Source organism: Equus przewalskii, chromosome 10, assembly GCF_037783145.1.
Source record: "Equus przewalskii isolate Varuska chromosome 10, EquPr2, whole genome shotgun sequence".
Classification (NCBI taxonomy): Eukaryota; Metazoa; Chordata; class Mammalia; order Perissodactyla; family Equidae; genus Equus; species Equus przewalskii.
Window position 1 is genome coordinate 33,714,334 of NC_091840.1, and position 19,668 is coordinate 33,734,001.

The 19,668-nt window shown below is 36.1% G+C and overlaps 1 protein-coding gene across 3 annotated transcripts in view; it reads left to right on the plus strand.

Moving 5' to 3' along the window:
- VMP1 (vacuole membrane protein 1) overlaps positions 1-19,668 on the plus strand; it is a 125,512-nt gene that overhangs the window by 5,397 nt on the left and 100,447 nt on the right. For all 3 annotated transcript variants that reach the window (XM_008541411.2, XM_070562344.1, XM_070562343.1), the window contains exon 2: positions 19,100-19,201. In XM_008541411.2, the coding sequence (XP_008539633.1) occupies positions 19,126-19,201 (76 nt within the window). In that variant the 5' untranslated portion in view covers positions 19,100-19,125. The remainder of the gene's footprint in view (positions 1-19,099; positions 19,202-19,668) is intronic.

Genomic DNA, 19,668 nt, shown 5'->3' on the forward strand with positions numbered 1-19,668 from the left:
GGGAGAGGGAAGGTTTGGGGAGGACCAGGTTTGTTATGAGAAGGCTGATTGGGATAGGGAAGAAAAGGCATGTTAAATTTGAGATGCTTAGGAATCATCCAAGTGGTGCTATTAGGTGTACAAATCTAGAGGTCAGGACTAGAAATACAAATTTAGGCTAGTATTTTAAACTCTGGAATCACGTAAGTCACTTGGGGACATAAGGAAGGAGAGAGGGCCCAGGTGAGATAAAAGAGAGCTGGCAAAGGAGACTAAGGAGTGTTTGAAGAAAGAATGGTGAGATACACAAAACTAGTAAAAAGTAGTTACATCTAGCGGAGAGAGTACTAGACAGATGAGGGGCAGAGGGGAGCAAGAGTTTTCACTTTTTCTCTTATGTAGTATATATATATTATAAAGCATGTGAAGGTTTTTACTTATTTAGAATTCTTTTAAGAAACGGTCACCTCTGTCAAGTGCTGTTCTGTGGTCTAGATGAGGACAAAATAAAGTCCAGTAAAGTTGAATTAGTTGATCTGACCAGCCGCTTCTCTCATTGTTGAGTCTGGTTCCTTCCAGAAAACCTTCAGGTCTCCAAGTTGCCAAAAGCATTTAATCAAGAGAATATAGAAGGTTCTCCTGCCCCTAATAAGTTTAAGATCTCTTTGTAGGAGATTTTCATACTGTTTCTATGGGGTGGAGCAATTTTCTTTAGTTTTTCTTAGATAATCATAGAGATATCCTTAGGATCTCTATATCTACAAATCTCTATAATTTATAAGAATTTAAATATTTGAATTTATCAGTAACCTTAATAACTATTGGTAAGTGAAACATGCCAGGCAGACTCCTGCCTCAAAGTCTTTGCACTTTTTTTTTCTCTTTACCTACAGCACTCTTCCTCATATTTTTTCATGGCTCTTCTCTAAGGTCAAATTCTCAGAGAAAGCTTCTCTATCCACCCTGTTAAAAATTGTACACAAACACATACATATGTACACATAACAAATTTCTTTATTTTTCACTGTAGCACTTCTCACTATCTGATGTGTGTTTGAATTTTTGTTCACTGCTGTCTCTAGCATCTCAAACTATGCCTGGCACATAGTATGTACTCAGTAAATATTAAATGAGTAAATGAACAATTCATTTTCACTGCTATATAATATTTCATTGTGTAACTGTACCTGAATTTCCTTATGTTTTCTCCTAACAATGGACATTGGAGTTGTTTATAGCTTTTTTAAGACCAATGTTGCTAAAAATACTATTTTACATTTCAACTCTTCACATGTACAAGAGGTTCTTTTGGCTATTTACATAGGCACAGAGTTGCTAGCATTAGAGTATGCCAGTATTCAATTTTACAAGTTGTTTCCCAGACTTTGCTGTTGTCATCCTTCCTAATTTTTGCCAAAGGAATACGTGTAAGAATGGTGTGATGGATTGTAAAATTAAGTAGATGGATTGCAAAATGGTCACAAATTCTTCTCATCATTGTATGCATATCCATTTGCAATATGATTTTACTTCTAGAGTCTGTTACTCCATTCCTTGACTCTGTCCTTGGCTATATGACTTGCTTTAGCCAAGGGGACATTAGCAACTGTGACACGAGCAGAGGCTTGAAAAGCACTTACACATTGGGGCCTGTCTTCTCTTACTGCTCTTTGGAACACTGAACGCACCGTGTGAAAAACGTCCAGGCTAACTTGCTGGGGCATAGGAGACCATGTGGAGCAAAGACAAGGCACCCCAGCTGAGACCTGCCTCGCCCAAGAGCCAAGCTAGCCCACACCAGAACTGCCCAACCTAACTAATACAATCATGAGAAATGTTGAATGAGTTTTTAACTCACTAAGGTTTGGAGCTAAGTTGTTATACGACAAAAGATAAATGGATACAAATGGTATCTCACTGTGATCTTGATTTATATTTTTTGATTGTCAGTGAAGTCAAGTAGATATCTTCATTGTTGGCCATACATATTTCTTCTGCTATGAAATACCTCTTCATGTCTTTTGCCTGTTTTAATTTTGTAGGGTTATTTGTCTTTTTCTTAATATTTTAAACTCTATATATAATCTACCTACTAGTCCTTTTCAGTTATGTGTTTCTCTGGTTTATCTTTTCACTTAAGATGTCTTGTGATGAATTTAATTTTTAATTTCATGTTGTCCAATTTACCAGTCTTTTCCTCATGGATAGCTCTTTTGTTTGTCTTAAGAAATCCTTCCTTCCCCAAAGCAGAAGGGTATTTATGTTTTCTTTTAAAAGTTTTGCTTTTTGACTCTTAAATCTTCAATCTATTTGGAACTGAATTTTGCGCAAGGTTCAAAGTAAGGATCCAAAGTTTCTTTTCTTGTATGGATAACCAATTTGAATAGTCTCTCCTTTCCCCACTGATCTATCTTGCCATGTCTGTCTTGTAGAGTTCCAAATGACAAGAGTCTTTTGAGGGGCCCTCTTTTCTGATTCTTGATCAGTTTGTCTGTCTCCATACCTATACAACGTACCTTCATTATTTATTACTATGACTTATAGAGAGAGATGTATATACTCTGAATACAAGAACTTTGGCAGATATTTGTATTGCAAGTATTTCCTCTCATTCTGTGGCTTACCTTTATGGTTTTTTTGACAATGTGCTTCAAAGAGCGAAAGTATTTAAACTTGATAAAGTACAATTTATCAATTTTTTCTCTTAAATGGGTGCATGCTTTTTAAGTCCTAAGAAATATTAGTCTACCCCAAGATTGCAAAGATTTTCTCCTGTTCTTTTCTTAGAAGCTTTATAGTTTTAGTTCTTACATTTAGACCTATGATCCATTTCAAATCAGTTGTTGCATAGGAGAGATGAGTCGATGTTCATTTTTTCATAAGAATATTGTTATTCTGGTACCATTTGTTGAGAATACTTTCCTTTTACCATTAAATTGCCTGTTTCTTTGTTAAAAATTAATTGACCCTGGGGCCAGCCTGGTGGCGCAGTGGTTAAGTTCGCACGTTCTGCTTCAGCGGCCTGGGGTTCGCCGGTTCGGATCCCGGATGTGGACATGGCACTGCTTGGCAAGCCATGCTGTGGTAGGCATCCCGTGTATAAAGTAGAGGAAGATAGGCACAGATGTTAGCTCAGGGCCAGTCTTCCTCAGCAAAAAGGGGAGGATTGGCACAGATGTTAGCTCAGGGCTAATCTTACTCAAAAAAAAAAAAATTAATTGACCCTGTGTATGTGAGTCTATTTCTGTATTCTCTATTCTGTTCCATTGATCTAGGGCTGTCCTTTTGCCATACCCACTCTGTCAGATTACTATAGTTTTATAGTAAGTCTTGAAGCCAATTAGTGCAAGTCTTCCAACCTTGCTCTTTATCTAAATTGTTTTAGCTACTCTAAGTTCTTTGCATTTCCATATAAATTTGAATCCAGTTGTCACTTTTGATTTAAAAAAAAAAGGCTGCTTGAGTTTTGATTGAGATTGTATTAAACCTATATATCAGTTTGAGGGAAATTGCGATAGTAACAATATTGAGTCTTCCAAAGGATGGACATGTATATTTCCCCATTTACTTAGGTCCTCTGTAATTTCTTTTCTTATTTTTTTAAGAATAGGTCTTGTATGTATTTTGCTAAACTTAGCTCTAAGTATTTCATGTTTTCAGATGCTATTGTAAATGAAATTTTTAAAAATTTAACAAATTGTTTATTCCAAGTATGTAATAGAAAGAGCATTGGTTTTGACCTTTTATCCTGTGACCTTGCTAAATTCACTTATTGGTTCTAGTAGTTCTGAGCATTTTTCAGTTTTCTCTTATTTTGCCCATAGTTATTTAGAACTATGTGCATTAACTTCTAAATATATACAGATTTTATATTTTTGTTACTAAAGTTCGATGTAATTTCTGGGTTATCAGAGAATGTGATGTATGATGTCAATTCTTTGGAATTTGTTGAGACATTTCTTTGCTTAATCATGATAAGTGGCTTATGAAAAAATCTATATTCTCTAATTATGAGATGCTGAATCTTATACCTATCCCTCCCTACATTTTATTTCTTAACTGTATTATTAAAATCTTCTGTCTTTGCTAAATGTCTTGTTCTGTTTTCTGTTTGCTTTGAAATGTCAATAATTAACTGTTATTTTGAAATCTGCTGGTATAACTTGGATTTATCCATTTCTGCATGTATTTTTATCAATTTTTATGTTATAAATTTTGATACTGTATTCTATTAGGTGCATTCAAGTTTAGAATTGTTATATCTTCCTGGTGAGTTGAACATTTAATCATTATATTCTGTGTCCCTAATAATGAATTTGTCTTTTCTCTTTCTATGTCCTTATAAAAAAGCATGGATTTTTAAAAAACACAATTCGCAGTCTGTGTTTTTTAAAAAAATTTTTATTTTATTGAGGTCATAATAGTTTATAACATTGTGAAATTTCAGTTGTGCATTATTATTTGTCAGTCACCATATAAATGTGCCCTTCACCCCTTGTACCCACCGCCAACCCCCTTCCCCTCTGGTAACCACTAAACTGTTCCTTTGTCCATGTGTTAGTTTATCCTCCACACATGAGTGAAATCATATGTTGTTTGTCTTTCTCTGTCTGGCTTATTTCACTTAACTTGCAGTCTGTTTTTAAAGTGATGAGTTTAATCTAGTTATGTTTATTTTGATTATTGACACATTTGGACTATTTGGACTTGTTTCTATCAAGTACTATTTTTATGGTCCCCAACTTTAGAATACTTTAGCTCTTATCTTTTCCTGGTTTATATACCATTGTCCAAATTTCAGTACTTTTAAAAACTGTCACAAATTAGACACTTTTATTATTTTATACAATACTTGTTTTTATTTACCTTTACCTTTACCATTTTATTTTTCTACATTTCTTATTATATGTCAGCCAATTAGGGGGGATTATTGCTTTCTTCTTCTTTTTTTTTTTTAAGAACATTAGCCCTGAGCTCACATCTGCTGCCAATCCTCCTCTTTTTGCTGAGGAAGACTGGCCCTGAGCTAACATCCATGCCCATCTTCCTCTACTTCGTACGTGGGACGCCTACCACAGCATGGCTTTTGCCAAGCGGTGCCATGTCCGCACCCAGGATCTGAACCAGCGAACCTGGGCCGCCGAAGCGGAATGTGCAAACTTAACTGTTGCGCCACTGGGCCAGCCCCATATTGCTTTCTTCTTACAGAATATTCTTTAGAAATTTCTTTTTTCAGCAGAACTGGTGGTGAACTCCCTCATTTATTGCTTACTATTAATGTCTTTATTTTGTTGGGCACACAATTCTAGACTAGCAATTTTATCTCAAAAATCTAATGATGTTATTCTGTTGTTTTTTGGCTTTCATTGTTGCTGCTGAGAATTCTGCTTTCATTCTAACTGTTCTTCCACTTTCAGCAATCTGTCCCTTCTTTTTTATTTCTTTCAAGATCAGGATCTCTTTGCTTTAATGTTCTGTGGTTTAGTTGCAGTGTTTCTGGATAGGATTTATTTTTATTTGTTCTACTTGGCATATATTGTTCTTCCTAGATCGATGGACTCATTTCTGGAAAAATTAGGCCTTCGTGTTTCCAATTCTGGTCATTTTAGGCCTGTATCTTTTTTAATTTTACATTTCTTCCATGCTTTCTATTCTTCTGGGATTCCAATTAAATAGTGGTAGGTCTTCTCACTCTGTCCTCTGTGTCTCTTATTTGCTTGTTTGCCCCCTTATCTCTGCTGCAGTCTTAATAAATTCCCTGGATAGCTCATCAGGTTCACTTCATCTGTGTCTGAACTGCTGTTTAATCCATCCATTGATTTTTAATTTCAACAGTTAAATATTTTGTATCTAGAAGTTCCATTTGCTTTTCTTCCCTTCAAATTTATTTAGTTGTGATAGTTTTTGTTGTGTGCTCATCTTTGTAATTGCGTCCTTTGTTCTGTAAACATTTTATACATAGCTATTCTGTAATATATTTATTCTGCACTTGAATCTCTACTATCAGTTTTTCTTGTCCTTCTGAAGGGGTAGGAGATGGGGGGTTTCTATGCTCATAATGGCTTGCTTTCTAGTACCTTTGTGAGTTTATTTATTGGTTTTATTCTGTGGGAGTCCAGTGTACCTAATTTGCAAAGAGGGTTAGCTTCTGCTTCTGTGTAGAGCTAGAAAGGCACCTCTGACTTGGGACCACATCAGCGGCCCTTGTAGGTGTAGGGAAAGAAAAATTCTCTACCTTCTTTGGGTCTCTGGCTGGACCTAAGAATTAAACTGATATAAGACAGATTAACAGGAGAAAAGCATACAAATTTTACTAAATTTTTTACATGTAAATGGGAGTCTTCACAAGAGATTGAGGACCTGAAGAAGTGACCAGAGAAGGGAACTTTTTTACCTTTTAGACAAAGAAACAATAAATTTGTCAAGAATTAATAAGACAAAGAGGTTTGGGCTAAGGGTAGTAAATGGTGAGGGATGTAAGGGTTAGATTAACAGGGTTTATTTGTACAGATTTATCAGCAGCAAATTCCCCATCTCTGGTGATAAGAATGTCTGCCTTCCTCTTGGTACAGGGAGGATACCTTTCTTATAGGAGTTTTTTCTCCTGCTTTTAGGAAGAAAAAGGAGAGTCAGAGTGTCCTTCTTGTACCTGCCATTTCTTAAGTCCCTTTAATTCAAAATATTCAACATGCCAAAGTGGCATTTTTGGGGTGACGTAGTCTGTTTTTCTTCACGGGTTTTAGTCCAGAGAGAAAGTCACAAATTCAGTCTCCCACCTCCACAGTTCAGTCTTCCTACAGAGATGTTGCTATAGGAATCTTGTCTCAGGGTGGCCTTGGCCCTCCCAACTGCCAGTTGCTCCTATTAGTTTCCTTCCCATTGCTTAGGTTCCCTTCTGTTCACACCATGCCTCACAACCACCCTCACTCTTGGACCATCCAGTCTCTCTGGGTCTGTTGTATAGTTTGCTTATTTTTTGGAGGGAGAGAAGGGGACCTTGAAGACTCCCTCTCCCTTTGTGAGACCAGTGATATCTCAAAGAATATGTCCAATCTAGTTTTTATGGAGAGGAAGGGTTGAGAGTTCCTAGTACATGTACCTGACTTCACATAATAAACATTACTGAAAAGTCTAATTTACATTTTCCAAGAGCACTGTGTTAGTTTATTATTTATAGAATCCTATCATGAAGCCATTTGGATGCTAAGAATTTGTTGATACAAATAATTACACCATAATTTATCTACTCGGTTCTAATTTTCTTAAGATAGAAGTAAAGGTCCTTAGTGAATATTATTGGGAAGCTTTTTAATATTTAAGAGAAAATGAAACCCAAAGTAGCCTTTAAAGTGGGCAAAGAATGACAGTTCAACAGTGTCAAAAGTGCTGCAATAATTCTGGTCTCAGTAAGTGTTGAATCACCGAAGTACCCACAGTTATCTCCAGTTATCCATCTTAATGAGTGGAGTGGAGACATTGCTATTATTTTAATAGATGGAGAACATGTGGTAGGTTCTAGTATTTTCCCAAATAGTGGATAATAAAAAAATTCTGTTTCATAGATCATAAATTTTAGAATTATCTGAATCAAATTCTTCATTTTGCTATAACTAATCTGAAGTATGTACCTTTGTCATTTGAAAATATTCTGTGATCAAACTTATTGTGTTATTAACTACTTGTATAGGCTAGTTTATATTCCCAGGTATTTAGGGGTAATAAAGTAGGGAGGTCTATTAAGCAGTCTGAATTTAAAATTTCATCAGAGAAATACAGAAACAGTAATAACCTACAAAGAAATGACAAAAGAGACAAAGGTAAAGTCATCTGATTTTCATGACTGTCAGTTTAAATAGTGAGAATCAATAGAGATGGGTGTTCTCTTAATTCTAGTAATGAGGAACATTTGTAAATACCAGGACAAGCTAAACCTTCGGGACTATTTTTTTGTCTTTTTTAATCTGTGACTCCAGGTTTCCTTGGTGAGAATTGAAAATGCTCTCACCGACTGTTTTGTGTAGTAGAAGAAGCACTGAATTTGGTTTTGTGTAAGGTTGAACTCTCACTTTGCCATTTATATGCTGCTGAATTGCTCTTTGGGGCCCTTTGAGCCCTCAATTTCTCATTTGTAGAAAGCAAGGATAAAAATAACTGTTCCCTACAAAGGGTTGTTAGCATCATCTTAGCTAATCTATATGTAAACTATAAATCACTATACAGAAGTAGTTATTATTACATAAATCCAAAATCCCAGCCTTGGGCTGGGTAGAATTCTTAGACTATTAGAATAGGAAGAAAATAAAGGCAATCATTTACTCCATGTGCCTGATAACTGGATGAAGAAAGAGAATCAGGGACATAAAGTGATATTCTAAATCTCCCAACTCGTGACTGTTACTTCTTTTACTATCTTAATTTTTTGGGGGGGGGGGAGGGAAGATTAGCCCTGAGCTAACTACCGCCAATCCTCCTCTTTTTGCTGAGGAAGACTGGCCCTGAGCTAACATCCATGCCCATCTTCCTCTGCTTTATATGTGGGACGCCTACCACAGCATGGCTTTTTGCCAAATGATGCCATGTCCACACCCAGGATCTGAACCAGTGAACCCTGGGCCGCCGAGAAGCGGAACGTGCGAACTTAATCGCTGTGCCACTGGGCCAGCCCCCTTAATTTTTTTTTTTTTAAGCACTTAGCATTTAATGAACCTCCTTCCATGTGGCTTCAAGCTGCCAGGACACAGCACACACACCCCCCCCCCCCATCCCCCAATCTTCTCCTCAGCTCTTCTGCTTTGGGACAGGCTGCTTTGGGAGCTTACCCTTCCCCAGAACTTTGTAGTAGATTGTACTGCATCAATGATAGGAGCAGCTTCAGTCTTGGTTTTGGCAGCATTTACCTGTATCTGCTCACTGACCAAGGTCCACAGTTTATCAAGATTGACAACTGGGCAGAAGTTCAGGTTCCTCTTTAAGTGGTAATGCCTCATACCAATTTTCCCAAAGTAATGCGGTTGAAGTTGATCCTGTGGTGATGCATGCCACCAGCATTGCTCCAGCCTGCTGGGTACTTCTGGCGCTTGCTGATACAACCCTGACCATGGCTTACATGGCCCCGAAGTTTCTGGGTCTTCCTCAGTGTGGATTGCATGTCGGCAGCCAAGATGAAAGAGCTATCTTAATTCTTGACCTTACTTACTCCCCCATCTTTTTGGTGGAAATGTTTTGCTAAGACTGTATTGGTTATGAAAAACTGATTGAACATTTAGAAGGAGATTGAGAGAAAATGAGAAATGAGGTTTTTCAAGCTGTAATTTTATGTTATGCATTTTTTCCCATGAAAATAAAATCATGTTTTTACACAAAGAAACATAAAATGGTATTTTTACATATTAGAAGTGAGAGATTAAGAAACCTTCCGCAAAACCTATCAGACTCTCAAAAAGGGAGTCCCTCAAGTGTCATCCAGATTGTATCTTTTTAAAATTTGCATTTTTACTTAAAATTTTATCTAATTAAAAATCAGATCTGGAGCAGTGGCCTTTTTCAACAATTAGAAGACTGTGATGAGTTGAATGCATTTTACACTTCACTCAATTAAGTTGAGGGACATTTTAGGCCAGAAATATATACCCTCATAACCTGCTAACCCATTATTGGGAGACTTATTTAGATTTTGAATGCTTTTAAATTGTCTACTAACTTGGTGTTTTAATTTGTCTAATTCCCCAAGACTTTAGAAAACTCAAAAAGATTCAAGGAATTTTTTTCGTATGTTCTCATTCAAATAATGAATTTTCAGAGAACAGATTCTTTTATTTTTCCAGTTATTTTATTGAGTTCATAATGGTTTATAATATTGTGTAATTTCATTTGTACATTATTATTTACCAGTTTCTGTGTAGACTGCATTGTGCTCACCACCAATAGTCTAATTTTTATTCGTCACCATATGTGTGTGCCCCTTTACCCATTTCGCCCACCGCCCAACCCCCTTTCCCTCTGGTAACCACTAATGGGTCAGAGAACACATTCTTGAACTGTCACAATCATGTGGTAGATACTCTCTGACTCTGAGAGTCAGATGATCCGATAGTTACTCTGATATTGTGCATGGTTTTTTGAATTATCTTTGGCTTTCTACCCTTGCACAAGTATAAAGCCTCACTGATCAAGATATATTACCCTTAGCTTAAATTATTTATTAAGTTTCCAAGAATAAATTGCAATTTTTTAATCTTAATAGTTTTAAGGAAATCTACAGCTATTTTTGGAGTAGTGTGTGACTGAATGTACTAAATAATCCAATTAAAAAGGATGCACACTTTTGACAGCAGGAAAGGTTACTGAAGGGTGTAATACTCAAATTGACTGTCTTTGTATGCCTTGTATGAAGAATAATGTGTTCTATTGGGAAAGCTGACAATAATTTTGTGAGAAAGTAGAATCATTTGGATAGATGATTTTCTTAAGAGGAAGTGAGAAAAAAATAAAGGAAGTATGTTCATTTGATTTTGGAATATAGTGGCCAGGAAAATTAGAATCAATGGCTTCATTGCTCTTATATTCTTTTCCTTTTCATCCGGTTAAATTCTCCAATAACTCTTATATTACTCAGGGAGTTGCTATTTTCATATCATCCTTAAATGTTTTTTGTGTTGCTTTGGGGAACTCACAGTGATTTAGTTTCACATTGTTTTTGCATTACAAGTGTAGCAAGTGTTTAAAATGAATGGAGTATTATAGTCTTAGCACTGGATGTACAGCCTACAAAGAACCTTTGTGAGCTGTTTTTAGCAGTATTTTCTAAGCGCTTCTGCCAGAAACAAATAAAAAACTGCACATGCTTTAATATCAACTTTTTATTTTAAATGCTTGAGCTGTATTTAAAATCTGCTAGTTACAGCGTTTTGAAGTATTTCCTGTATCCAGATACATCTTGACAGTGAAAATCATTATTTGATGTTTGAATTGTTTCTTTCCTATTTTTGTCTTCTTATCCCATCCGCAGATCTACAAAGTTTATTCAACAACTGCATTCTTACAAACAAAACTAACTTAGATCTAGCATGTTGTTAAAATCAACATTACAACATTCTCGCTGCAACGTAAGCTCCATTGAATGTCAGGAATATGTGTTAGAATATGTGTAAAATCTCCTGTTTGAGGAGATTTCAATCCTTTAAACAGGCTAGGAGTACTTTGGGTGTATTCTCACATCTAGGAATCTGACTGACGTTGTTTCATCACAGATTTCTAAAATTAATGCTACTTCATTGAACTGAGAAAAGTGACTGTCCTTAAAAATGATTACTTCATCTTACCTTAGCTACGTAGGCTAGAGCCTTTACCCTATAATAAACATTTTTTTTAAGATTTTTTTTTCCTTTTTCTCCCCAAATACCCCCAGTACATAGTTGTATATTTCAGTTGTGGGTCCTTCTAGTTGTGGCATGTGGGACGCCGCCTCAGCCCGGCCTGGTGAGTGGTGCCATGTCCGCACCCAGGATCCGAACAGGTCAAACCCTGGGCTGCCAAAGTGGAACACTTGAACTTAACCACTCGGCCACAAAGCCAGCCCCAACCCCATAATAATTTTTAACAGATTGTCCTTTTAGTACTTTTCAAAATGTTTGGGTTGATGAAACATAATTCATTTTTGTTGTGCAACGTAACAAACTAAGATTTTCTGATTCTGTGGATGCTTCTGTGGAAACCACTTATGCAGGCTCTTTTATATTATAGAAATATGGAAAACAAGTGCCTATAGGTGAATACTCAAGGTAATATTCACTACAATTATTTTTGAAAATTGTGACTTTCATGAAAAAGCTGTGGAGAAGCTAACCTTAAGTGCCTGCTAAGTGCCAGTCACTGTGCAGGACAATTATATATAACTTCTCTTGAAGTAGAGAAACTAAATTACTGAGAGTCCCCCAAAGCAACACAAAAAACATTTAAGGATGACGTGAAAATAGGAATGGGGATATTTTACAAATAAACTCAAGTGCAAAGGCTTAAATTACTTACCCAAGGTCATGCACTAGTAAGTGATTTTGGTAGGATTCTTTTAGCTCCAAAGAAATTAAGCTGCTTTCAGCTGGGAGGAAAAACAGAAGGAGAATACAGTGGATGCATTCAGTCCTAGAGTGTGGAGTACAGGTGAAATACCTAGTCCAAATGCTGCTTGCCCTGATTTGGTCTCAAATCAATCAAGATATATTGGCAGCTTTGGAGCACCAGTTTCTCCTGTTTCTCTATAAAATTGATCATTATATAATGATGAAAATGATAATGAGTAAGATTAACAGGGTATGTTGATGCTAGATTAAGTAGTCACTGTTGCAATTTGAAAACACATGCAGTGAAGTATATAGGGTATTTCTTGGATAAAAGATAGGCTGGCTTACACGGTAAAGTCCACTCAGAGCATCTGGATCTTGGTATAGATGCCATATTTCAGTGTCTGATCCTCAGCTTTGTACTTTAGAAATTTGAAGTAGTAACCATATATCTGAATGAAGTCCAGAGGATGAAATTATCTAACCAAATTCATAAGCCAGAATACTAATTTATTAATGTTACCAAGAGAAATATTACTATCCTGTGATCTGGTTCTCATTGTTTATACTAACCAGCATTATATTAGTCTGCTAGGGCTACCATAACAGAATACCAGAGACCGATTGACTTAAACAACAGAAATTTATTTTCTCACAGTTCAGGAAGCCGGAAGTCCAAAATTAAGGTGCTAGCAGGGTTGATTTCTGATGAGGCCTCTCTTCCTGACTTGTAGACAGCTGCCTTCTTGTTGGTCCTCACATGGCCTTTCCTCTGTGTGCATGGAGAGAGAGAGGTCTCTGATATCTCTTTTCTCCTCTAATAAGGACAGCAGTCCTGTTGGATTAGGGCCCCACTCTTATGACCTCATTTAACCTTAATTACTTTCTTAAAGGCCCCAACTACAAATACAGTCTCATTGGGGGTTAGGGCTTCAATGTATGAATTTTTAGGGGAGAGGGTACACAATTCAGCCCATAACAAGTGTATTCTCTCCTTATAGAGTACTTGTGGCATAATAAGAAATATATATTTGGTCTTTGTCCCTGGTTCCTGATGCAAAGCTCCTAAATCTCTTGGAATTTTTCTGAGTGATGGGCGCATCTTTTGTTCTAATGAGGCAACTTTTGGCAGGTCCCTGGATACCTCCAGGATGGGGGCTGGTCACCAGAAAGACCAAGGCATGCTTAGAGGTTTGGAACTTTTGACCTCTGGGTAGGAGAGGGGGTTAGAGATTGAGTTACTCACCAGTGGCCAATGATTTAATCAATCAAGGCTACATAATAGAACCTCCATAAATCCCCTAAATGATGGAGTTTGGAGAGCTTCCAAGTTGGTGAACACATTGAGGTCCTGGGAGGAGGTGTGTCCCGGAGAGGCATGGAAGTTCCATACCCGTCTCCTATACCTTGCCTTATGCATCTCTTCCATTTGGCTATTCCTGAGTTGTATCCTTTATAGTAAATCAGTAACAGTAAGTAAACTGTTTTCCTAAGTTCCTGAGTTTTAGTAAATTATCGAACTGAACAGAGAAGGTTGAGGGAACTCCCAACTTTCTAGCCAAGTTGGACAGAAGGATGGGTACCTAATCCTTGAGACTGGCATCTGAAGTGAGAGAAGTCTTGTGGAACTGAGCCCTTAAGCCTATGTAGTCTGATGCTAACTCTGTAGTTACTGTTAGAATTGAATTGAACTGTAGGGAAACCCAGGTGGTGTCTGGAGAGTTGCAAAATTGGTCGTTGGTGTGGAAAAAACCCACACCTTGTGTGTCAGAAGTATTTTCAGTAAAAGCAGTTCAGACTAATCTACTTGGGAAACCAGGTTATAATCAAAGTATTATTTGGTGATCTTTCAGTCAAACAAAGGTGGATGGCAAGATAATCAAAGGCCTGTGATAGTCATGGTGCTATGTTCCCCATAGATACGAGATTTGTAAGTCTGCTGCACTATCCTGGAGATATATTTACCATTTTTGTCTTATTGAACCTTGCTTTTATCATAGAACCAGCCACCTTAAATTGTTTTTTTCATCCAGTATAGTTAATAATTGTACAGTTATTATCCCAGTCTAGTAATACCTCCTAGTTTAACATAGAAAACTCACACCCACCCGTACACCAACTTGATGAGAATTGAGTTGAGCCTTCAACTTTTAAGTCATATTTATGGACCAGCTCTTATATTACCTACCTCACTTCTCTTCATTGAACTTGTCTCTTTCAAAATTCTCAGAAAAATCATCTTAAATTTAGTTTTGGGATTGGGGGTATCTTACCAATGGGTAAATGTACTTCCTACTATTTTGAGACCACCCTGTATCTGGGTCCTACCTCCAGGTTGTCATTAACTTGTTCTGTAACATTGTACAAGTCATGGCTGAAGGTTTACCTCTGAGACTCAGTTTCTTTATCTGTGAATTATAGGGGTAGGATAGGCTTGAATGCTAAGATCTCCTCTATGATTGTACTTATTTTTACAGAATATTCATAAACCATTGTCACATCGAACATCATTCTACTTCTGAAAGAGAGAGAATTGTAGAGGATATTTAAGGCTGTGTGAATAGATGACATCATTAGGGAGAGAGTGTAAATCAAACACAAAAAGTTTCCTCTTTTGGATGACAAAATTGTCCCATTCACAACAACATGGATGGACCTTGAGGGACCTTATGTTAAGTGAACTAAACCAGATAGAGAAAGACAAACACTGTATGATTCCACTCATGTGGAAGAGAAACACATGGACAAAGAGAACTATTTAGTGTTTACCAGGGGGAAGGGCAGTGGGAGGAAGGCACAAAGGGTGAAGGGGCGCACCTATGAGATGACTGACAATAATGTACAACTGAAATTTCACAATGTTGTAAACTATCATAACCTAGTAAATAAACAAGTAAAAAGAAAACACAAAAAGAAGCCTAGGACCACGCTTTGAAGAACTCCAGGAAGTGGGGCAGGAGGAGCTGTCAATGGACTGACCAGAGAAATAGAAAGAAAAGAGAGTATTTCGAGAAAGGGAGTGGTTATTTGTGTTGAGTGAAGGTAAAAGGTTCATTAAGATGTGTCCATTGCATTTGGCAATGTGGAAGTCATTGGTGACCTTGACAAAAACAGTTTCTTATAATTTGTTGGGATAAAAGTTATATTGCAATGGATTGGGCAGAGATTTGGTGATGAGGAAGGGGAGACTCTGTCTATGTAAGCAACTCTTGAGAAATCTGTCTATAAAAAAGGACTGAGAAATGGGAAATGCTGGCTAATGCTTATTTGCTCATGAGACTAATCCAGTAAGGGGGGAAGATTGATGACACAGAAAGAGATAACTGAAGGAGGTAAGTCTCTGAGAAAGTGAGTGGGGATGATATACAGAATGTGTATTGACCTGATAGCCTTTGCTGGTAAAGGACACTGCCCCAGTTGTAAAGAGAAGAAGAATGCTAACATGGGTAAAGGTGTAGACAATTTAGTAGGTTTAGTAATAGAAAGACTGGAGAATTCCCCGTCTGCTTTCTTGATGAAAAAATGAAACAAAGTTAGTGCCTGAGAGTAAGAAGGGAAAAAGTTTGAAGAGAGAGAACAAGGAATGAGGTAATTGTTAGAGTGAAAAAAAGTTTGTTAGTAGGAATGAGCATCAATTTGAAATTTGAGCTTTGGCGTCTCAAGTAGTAACCATCACATAGTAAGGACTTAATAAATATCTGTTGAATGAATTCATGAATTTAAAGTGGCTGTGCAGTTGTATGATTTTTCTCCAGCTACGTTGAGCTGATCAGACAGACCTTAAGAATGGAGATTGTTCCAGAGGCATTGCAGCTTTGCAAAGTGTATATGTGATGGAGGAAAATGGGGACAAAGGAATTAAGGATGTTTTCAAGGGAATTTTAAAAGACAAGTAATAGTGTAAGATATTTTCAAAAATGATTACAATTCAAGGAAGTTTTGTTGCTTTTATAAGCTTAACTATTTAGAACACAAGTAATTCTTTACTTTGAATGTTTGGCTTTATATTGTAGTTCTTTCTTTTGGGAATGGTGAAAATTTTTCACAAGTTGTTTTTAAAATGAATTTATTTTGTTTTTGAAGAAGCAGACTGATTAAAAGAAAATAACTTTGTTCCCTAGGTTATTTCTTACAAAACAAAATTCCAGACTAATTTGTTTTCTAGAGAAGTTTTTGAGTAGGAAATGTCAATAGGCTATTTTCTTTTTTAGCATATTGTGTAAGAACACATTATTTGCTCAAATGAAAATTCATGTTGCAATATCTTTTAAAACATCTTCGAATAATTGCATAATACCATTGTTATAAGTAAGAACTCAATGGACTCAAGTTGTTATGCTTGAAACTCCTTTTATATCTTAAAGGTGATGCTATAGGAAAGAGTACAACGGGGGAAATAAGCTCAATTATCACAGTGTTTTGCAGGGGGAAAGGTTTTAGAATGTTTTCATCATAACACAAGCCCTTTTGTGCCTTGTTTGTCTTTGTCCCACAAATTAATTAAATTTGATTTATTATGATGTAGGTGAATGGCTGTTCATCCCTAAAATGAATTGCCTATAGAGTTTGGCTGAATATGAACCCATACAGTTTGAAATATTTACACAACTTAAGTATGGCTTCAAGCTGAATGATTGGAAGATGGAAAATCTTTAACTCCTTTATTATGTGGTCCATTTCAAATATCCTCAGTTAACTTTATTAGTAAAACCCAGAAAACATGATTTGTGGAATAGATTTACATTTTGTGAACCTATTGTGATGCTCTGGTCTTAGAGATTTTCACAAAATAACTTCATCTTTCTTTTTTTTGCTGAGGAAGATTTGCCCTGAGCTAACATCTGTGCCAGTCTTCCTCTGTTTTGTATGTGGGTTGCTGCCACAGCATAGCCACCAATGAGTGGTACAGCTCTGTGCCCCTGGGATCCAAACCTGGGCGGCTGAACCAGAGCGTGCTGAACTTAACCACTAGGCCACGGGGCCAACCCCCATCATCTTTCTTTTTTTGTAATTACTTGGGCTATATTGTCTTTTGAAAACATCTTCACAGAAGTATGATTTAAGTTTGCAGAATCAAAGTTTCAACTTCTGTGAACTCTTCGAATATATTGTCTTCTGAGCTCCCCTACTTTTTCCCGTACTTTCTTCCTCCTCCTCATCGTGACTAGTATATATTGAGTTCATAGGAAAGGTGAGACAATATATTATTATTTTATATATATTACCTCATTTAATCCTCATAGTAACCCTTTGATATATGTTGTGTTATCTCTATTTTATGAGTTAGAGAAATTGATGTTTAGAGAGATTTAGAAACTTGCCCAACGTCATAGAGTAGATACTTGTGAAGTTTGGGTTTGAACCCAGTTCTGTTAGACTCTAAAACCTGTTTTCTTCCCATTAAGTTATGTACTGTATATCTATTTTATTGTATTATATTATAATTGAAGTCTTGTGCTCATCTGGCTTCCCTACCAGACTGACCCTCTGGAGGACAGGGACCTTGTCTCATTCATATTTTTATCTTCAGTGCCCATTACAGACCTCAGAGCTTTTTACATGAGTGTTGAATGAAAGACACTAATATTCTAGCAGTGAGGCATGTGCTATGAAGTAGTTTTTGTAGTATAGGCAGTTTCTAGGTTTACTGCTTCAAATGCCTCCTGCCCTTTTGATGTATTGCCATTTATACTTATAAACACATGTGTGTGCCCAAACATACACACTCTCTTTCATCTTCATCAACCCTGTGAAAGTGAGGATTTTTGTTCTCATTTTGTAAATCTAGAAAATCAAGGTCTAGAAAAAATGAGACTTGGTCAAGATCACTCAACTAGTTAGTGGCAAATCTGGAATGCAAATCCAGATTTTCAGTCTTTAAATCTTGTAATCATCTACTCCAGACTATCCATCTGTGCTAATGGAAGTCTATACTTTAATTCTCTATATGTTTATTAGCATCTATGCTAATGGAAGTCTATATTTTAATTCTCTGTATGTTTATTTGCTTATTGAGAAATGAAGGCAAAGATGTCCACAAATGGATTGTGTCTAAAAGAAGAGACCTTCTGTTGCAGTGATGAATGTATGCTCTTTTTTCAATCTTTTTAGATAGTCTTTCACTTATTTTCCTTTATGAGACATAAATTTTGAGAATAGTAATTATAGGTAGAATTTTAGTCAAGGAGTGAAATAGCTCCAACTAACAAGTATAGTAAGTTTGAACCCATGACCATATCATATTCTAATCACCTCAGTACAAGTCTGGCAGGGTTCCTGATATGCAAAGTATATTAAGGACTCAGCATTGTAGACTTATTGAAGTGATGTGCTTTTTGAATAGAAAGATTTGTTTTACTAACACATGGAAAGAATCATACAGTCACAGGCAGTCTGGTGTTTTTGTGTAGAATGATATGTCAGCATAATTTATATGTTGTAATACAGAGATTTAAAGTAGAAATTTACACCCATACCTGTATTCTGAAGCATGGTATAAAGAGTATATTTAACTTATCTTAAGCATTAAAAAATTTTACCTATTATGCCCATATCATTTTTTTTTTTTCAGTAGAATTGTTTCCTAAATAAAATTGGTCTTGGATCTGTGTGTCAGCATTTTTGACATGTTTGGTAATATAATCCATTTTTTTTATAATAATGCTAAAATGACTGTGAAAGATTGGTAAAATTTGAGTAGATAGTGTGTATGATATTAAATTATAAATTAGATAGACTTTAGACCATATTGCTTATCAATATTTGAAGCTGCTAGTATTTGATATACTACTTCTGTGGACAAATTGCCTCCAAATTTTAATCTGGAAAATCACTGGAATAGCTGTTTGGAAAAGGTTACAATTACATGGCTTTTATAATTTTACTACCTCTGTTAGGTAGTTTCTATACAAATTATTCAAATCTTGATTATAAAAGAGAAAAGTGTAAAAACATTATTTAAATCATATGTGGGGTATTACTGCCATGTTGTTTCTGTATTCAGTCTTAGATGCAAACCAGAAGTATAAAATCTATCACTGGATTTTATTTTGCTTTATTAGCTCCTCAAGAGTTATTGATCTATGAAATGGCAGAGAATGGAAAAAATTGTGACCAGAGACGTGTAGCAATGAACAAGGAACAATATAATGGAAACTTCACAGGTAAAGTATGGCGATTTGGAGGGAGAAGGTCTGTGGGTTTGAATGATATCCTTTACACCGTAATAAAATAATAAATATTAGATAAAATATATTTCTGTCTTTTGTTAATAAAATAATATCTTATATAAGATTATCTTTTATCATAATAAATTAAATTATGGGTCAGGGCCTATAAGGTGATTATTCATAGTGATAGCAGAAGCAGCCTGGCCACAGTCATATCAGTAGTGTTCTAGGTGCAAAATTACTGTTTGTTAATCTTGTGGTATGGTAAGTATTTATTTGGCTTTGTTTGGTCCTCAATTTTATCATGCTATTTTGAAACTTTATAAGCAGATAATAATTTACTTATTACACTAATCCTAAATATACAATTATCAAGAAAGTCAGAGTGGGATTATTGTGGGTTTATTTTAAAATTTTGGTTTGAGACAAATAAATTTATATTTTAGCCAATTTGGAATTCG